The 6151-nt window shown below is 34.0% G+C and overlaps 1 protein-coding gene across 1 annotated transcript; it reads right to left on the bottom strand.

Annotated features, from left to right (window-relative positions):
* Nucleotides 1-4571: 4571 nt before the first annotated feature.
* Nucleotides 4572-5510, bottom strand: LOC106822155 (olfactory receptor 5B3-like). The gene has a single exon (XM_014827196.3). It carries the CDS (start codon nt 5508-5510, stop codon nt 4572-4574), a length of 939 nt encoding a protein of 312 aa, XP_014682682.3.
* Between the last annotated feature and the right edge of the window lie 641 nt (nt 5511-6151).

Raw genomic sequence — 6151 nt, 5'->3', positions numbered from 1 at the left:
TCTAAAGTGGATTTTAAAATGAAAGAAGCAAGATATAAAGGTTCCAATTGTGTGATTCCATTCATACAACATAGTAATGTAAAAAACTCAAAGATTTCCAATGGTTGGGGGAGAAAAGAGTGGTTTTCTATAGAAGGGATGGAAAGGGAAGTTTTAGGTTGATTCAAATATTCTCCATGGTACTGGGCTGTATATACATGACTCTGCATTTGCTAAAACCCATAAAACTATACATAGCAAAGAGTGAAATTTAGTATGTACAAATTAAAAAGAATCAGCCAGGAGAATCTCAGGAGTGAATATAGGCTGTTAAAAAAAATCTAATTGCACTACAAATGTATGACAACCTCATCGGAAGAAGATAGGGAAGAAAATGAGCTGACTTAAGTAATGTTGGAAAACAGTGTATTGGTTGGAAATTGCAAGGCTAAAAATAAAAGAAACTATAAATATCCTATACTTTAGTTGCTAAAGTTGTTTTTCATGGGAGTATAGATTAACAATTATGGAACTGCTTTATTTGCATACTGGAGTCACAAGACTAAGTTAACAATTGGGGATTGTTAAGAACCAAGTTTCTCACTGTCAGAGATGAAAGTTAGGAATAAGAAAGGGGGAAAGTTGCGATGAAATACGGTAAAGTCAGAGGCATCAGATATAATGGATAGGTAGAGAAAGAAGTAAAATTATAAATGTATACAGACTCCTAAATATACACCTCCTACTGCTGTCGACAAGAGGGCCTAGAAGTAAAACTCCAGTATAAGCAAGCACACTCAACATCCAAATCTTGGCTTTTACATACCATTCTCTAATAAAAGAAAAGAAGGCTCTTTGTAGAAATAGTTGATTCTGTGGTGGGAGTAGAAAAAATACAAGATGAGCCTAGAGCATTGTGTGGTACCATAAAATAAGGAAGTGCTCATAAAACAAAAGGATGAACCTATGTGAAAGGGACACAGGAGAAAACTGAAAGAGCTTCAAATGGTGACAGTGGAAAAATTTGAGCAAAAAATAACCTAGTATTGGTTATTTCCCATAATGTAAAATAAATAAATGAGAACATACTAATATAAATAAATGAGTAAATAAATAATCGAGGGAAAAGAGACAAATTTTGCTAACCAACTCCAAATAAGTTATTTAAATATTGGCTTCTCCCAGAGATGGAGCTTAATTCTCCACCAGCTAGACTTTGTGACTTATTTCTGAGGGTAAAGTATAGAAAAAGAAGGGAAAGTAACTCTACAAAATGGAGGAAGCTTGCATACTTTATCTAGGACTTGTGATAAAGGTTAACATGATTAGTGATAATTTATGGTGATAGCATGTACCATTGATGTGATATGATAAGAAGAACACTTTACCTTAGTGGTATTGCTCTCTAAAAATTACAACCTCAGTCTAATCATGAGAGAACACCAGAAAGTCACAATTGAAGGACATTCCATGAAACACCTGACCTGTACTCCTCAAAACCATCAAGGTCATCAAAAACAAGGAAAGACAGAGAGCTTGTCACAGACCAAAAAAGATTAAGGAAACATGACAACCAAATGCAAGAAGAGGAAAAGGATATTAGTGGAAAAACCAATGAAATCTAAATAAAATCTGAAGTTTAACACACAATATTATGCCCATCTAGGTTTCTTAGTTTCACAAATTCACCATGGTAACATAAGATTACACTCCAGGGAAAAATTAAAGTTTTGCTGGCTTCCTATAGCTGCTATAACAAATTACCACAAACTTGGAAACTTAAAGAACACTTATTTATTCTTTCACCGTCTGGAATCTAGAAGTCCAAAATCAGTTTCCCTAGACAAAAATCAGTGTGTTGGAAGAGCAATGATCCCTCCATAGGCTCTGAGGAAAAATCCATTTCTTGCCTTTTCCATCTTCTAGTGGCAGCTGGCATTCCATGGTTTGTGGTCACATCATGTCAGTCTCTGCTTCTAAGGTCACATTGCCCACTTCTCTTTTATCTGTGGTTCAATCTCTCTGGTTTCCTCTTATAAGTACACATGGAAGCGACTTTATGGTCCACACAGATAATCCCAGATGAAATCCTTAACTTAATCATATCTCTATAGTCCTTTTAGGCCATATAAGTTAACATTGGAACGTTCCAGGAATTAGGATGACCTTTTGCAGGCCATTATTCAGATGGCCAGAAGGTTACAGTGAACATTCTACACTGTTTTTTTTTTTAAAACTCTAAAATAATTCTAAAATTAAATAATTATTTAAAATACAAATTAGAAATGGTTCCAAGAGGAGAACATCACCATAAAGGTAGAAGTGAATATTTGTGTTATATTACCCTGTCCCATAAGTACCAGAATGAGAATATTAGCATATTCAAGCATAATCTAACAAATATTAAAATATTGAGGCTTCTTATTGTATAGAGATAACAAATTAGATAAGGGTACATGTTTATGTGGGTAGTTTTTGTATAGTATAGCACTCCCTATATATAGAGGATATATATAGAGTATATATATATATATATATATATATATGTAGAGAGAGAGGATCAAAATTAAAAGTATAAAGGTTGTGTATTATACTATCATATCGAATGTACATTATCTTTGTTGTTGACAGATACTGTCATGTTTATATTCCATATAAATATTTAGAATCATTTTAGTTAATTATATTTCATATGTATGAAGTAATTTTCAAATATAATGATACTAAACCTTTAAATAATCTCATATTTAATGTTTTTTTTTCTGATTTACTAAATAGTACTTATTTGAAGTGTTACTTGCCACTTAATGAGACATCACTTCTAAGTAAAAATAATGACCTTGTTTCAGATGATTCTCTTGATTATGGGATCCAGGAAATCATTGTGTCCAAACACCAGAGTGCAAGCACTGAATAAGAATACAGATAAAAGTATTTCGGCAAAAGAGAATTAGCCATGCTTCTTGAAATGCACTATACCTATATCTAGAACTTTTATATTACGGATGATACACTATAGTCATCAATGGTTTAGAGATTCAACATATTGATACAGTTGGACTCAAAGTTTAATTATTTTATTCATTCATTTAACAATTATTTATTGAGAATCTACTATGAAATAGACACTCATTTATCTACTGAGGATCTTGTTGCAAACAAGACAGACAAAGCCACTGCTTTTATGGAGTTTAAATTCTAGTTGGGGAAGATAGATAATAAACAAGTGAACAAATAAATATACAATAGGTGATGGCTTATAAGTACTGTGAAGAATAACACAGACTGAAAGGACAGTGCACATGGTGAGTAAAGAGTGACTATTTTATAAAGGTGATCACAAAAGAAATCTATAATAAAGTAACATTTAAGTAAAAACCTTAATGGAGTAAGGGAACATTCCACAAAGGGAAGAGTAAGTACAAATGCCTTGAGGCAGTAATGTGTTTGGAGTTTGTCAGATTGTGAAGAAATGGGAAGAACATCAGTGTGAACAAAGTAAGGTAAAAGAACAAGGTAGTAACAAAAGATAATTTAAATCAACAAAAGTCAACATGAAATACCAGCATTAACAATTTCAAAGCATTTCCAGAAGCAAAATGTACAACATTATTGGTTCTTAGTGAATTATTTAATAGCGTGAAAGTTAGTAGTAATATCTGAAGAAATTGAAAAATACTTTTATCCTTCCTCCATTTTTCTTATACTCTGGCTATATTATCCTTTTGAAAATTCTAATTTGAGCATGGTGGTTCTATCAAATGACTCAGTCAAAACAAATATTAATTCATTTAAGACGTTATATTTATGTATCTCTCAATAAAATGTGCTCCTAAAAAGCACAATTTTATTTAACAGTATATCACTTTTATTATCAAATTAGGACTCTTAGAACAACATTCAACTAAAAAACAAAAAATCTTAGACATAAATTTATATTCTAATATATTGCAAATATGTAAATTATCATTGTTATTAAAATTAGCAACATTCCATTTAATTATGGCAAATTTCCCACTCCAATGAATATGTATCCTCATGGGGCATATGGATGCACTTTGTTCATGGTCTCATTTGTGCCACTATTTTATGACTATTTGTATTGATGTGGTAGAAAAAAAATGCATGTAGAACAAGTGAATAAAGTAATATCCTTAATAAAGTTTTGACAAACAAGCCCCAAGGCATCTTAGGGATTTTTCTTTAGGTATATTTCTGGACATAATGTTTCCTTTTTTCAGGATGAGACTTTTTTTTCCGCTGAGAAAGATTCACCCTGAGCTAACATTGGTTGCCAATCTTCCTCTTTTTTTTTTCTTGAGGAAGATTAGCCCTGAGCTAACACCTGTGCCAATCTTCCCCTATTTTGTATGTAGATCACCGTCACATTACGGCAGAAGAATGATTTAGATCCACCCCGAGGATCCGAACCTGAGAATCGAGGCCACCAAAGCAAAGCACGTGAACTTAATCACTACACCATGAAGCCGGCCCTGACAAGAGACTTGAATAGATAAGAATGTCACTGTGCAAACTTAATTTTACTGTGGCCATAATGAAATTAGGTTACTTCACATTGTACAACATTAAAGTCACAATCCTAAAGACAATTTTGCCTCTGAAACAACCTTCATGAATGCAACCTTGACCTCCTTGTTCCTCAAACTATAGACCACAGGGTTGAGCATGGGGATGATCATACTATAGAATACAGATGCCATTTTGTCTGTGTCCATAGAATGACTGGAGCTGGGCTGTAAGTACATGAAGATAATAGTTCCATAGAAGATGGAGACTGCAGTGAAGTGGGAGGCACAGGTGGATAGAGCCTTCTGATATCCTGAAGCTGAGTGCATCTTTAGGATGGTGATAAATATGATTACATAGGATATCAAGATAACCAGGAGGGCAAAAAAGATGTTGAAGCTCACTACATAAACAAGAACCAGCTCACTCACATGCCTATAAGAGCAAGAGAGAACCATGACAGCTGGAATATCACAGAAAAAGTCATGGACCACATTGGACATACAGAAAGAAAGACTGAATGTGTCTCCAATGTGGATGGAGGCATTCAGGAAACCACAGATGTAGGAGCCAGTGGTCAGGCATGCACACACACCTGTTGTCATGGTGGTGGAATAATGTAGGGGTTTGCACACTGCTGCGTAGCGGTCATAGGCCATTGAGGCTAAGAGGTAATTTTCTACAGTGGCGAATGCTACAAAAAAGAACATCTGAGCAGCACATGCATTGTAGGAGATGACCTTGTCTACTGTAATAAAACCAGCCATGACTGTGGGAGTGACAGCTGAAGAGTAACACAAATCTACTAGAGACAAGTTACTGAGGAAAAAGTACATGGGAGTGTGGAGATGAGAGTTCAACAGAATCAACATGATAATCCCCAAATTCCCAATCAGAGTGATGATATAGATGAGGGTGAAAGTTATAAACAGTGGGAGCTGCAATTCTGGGGCATTGGTTAGTCCTAGGAGGATGAACTGTGTCACTTCTGTACTGTTCTTCATCAATGTTGAGAATCAAAAAATGCTCTGTTTGTGAGAAGATAGAGTGATACCAAAGAAACCTAGATTGAAAAGTGTATATACAATAATAATTATTATTTCATTATGGCAATAACTTGTATTTCAAGACTCTCCAGGTAAAAATGGGCTTGATAACAGAACTTAGTGCATTAATTATGTATAAATTTACGTACTGTTGAATCCGAGGGATCATCACGGATCATTTTTCCACAACTTTTCAAGTTTATAAATCTATAAACTGAGATATAGGAAATTAAATAAGTTGACCAATGGCTTGTCCAAAATGAATATATCTACCAATTCACTTTTCCCAAACTAATAAAAGCATATTTACATGTTGCTGACCTGCCAGGGACTGCTGTTGACACTTTAAATGTATATTCATTACATCCTCTCAAGAACATTATGAGTTTGATTTGTTATTACATTCATTTAGATGATAATTCACAAGAGATTGAGTAAATTTTTCTAATTAAATTAGAATTAATTGACAAGCCATGCTTTGGACCAAAGTCAACCTTTGCATCCACATGGAATGTTTTCTAATGTTCTTAATTGTATTCAAATCAACTTGAATTTAGCTCAGTTTATAATTACTCATTGTCTCGATTGGTCCAAATTCA

Source organism: Equus asinus, chromosome 17, assembly GCF_041296235.1.
Source record: "Equus asinus isolate D_3611 breed Donkey chromosome 17, EquAss-T2T_v2, whole genome shotgun sequence".
Lineage (NCBI taxonomy): Eukaryota > Metazoa > Chordata > Mammalia > Perissodactyla > Equidae > Equus > Equus asinus.
The sequence above is the reverse complement of the archived record's forward strand: the minus strand, read 5'-3'. Positions and strand labels throughout refer to the sequence as shown.

Coding starts and splice junctions, on each gene's coding strand:
- LOC106822155 (XM_014827196.3), bottom strand. CDS start 5,510: ATGAAGAACAGTACAGAAGTGACACAGTTCATCCTCCTAGGACTAACC.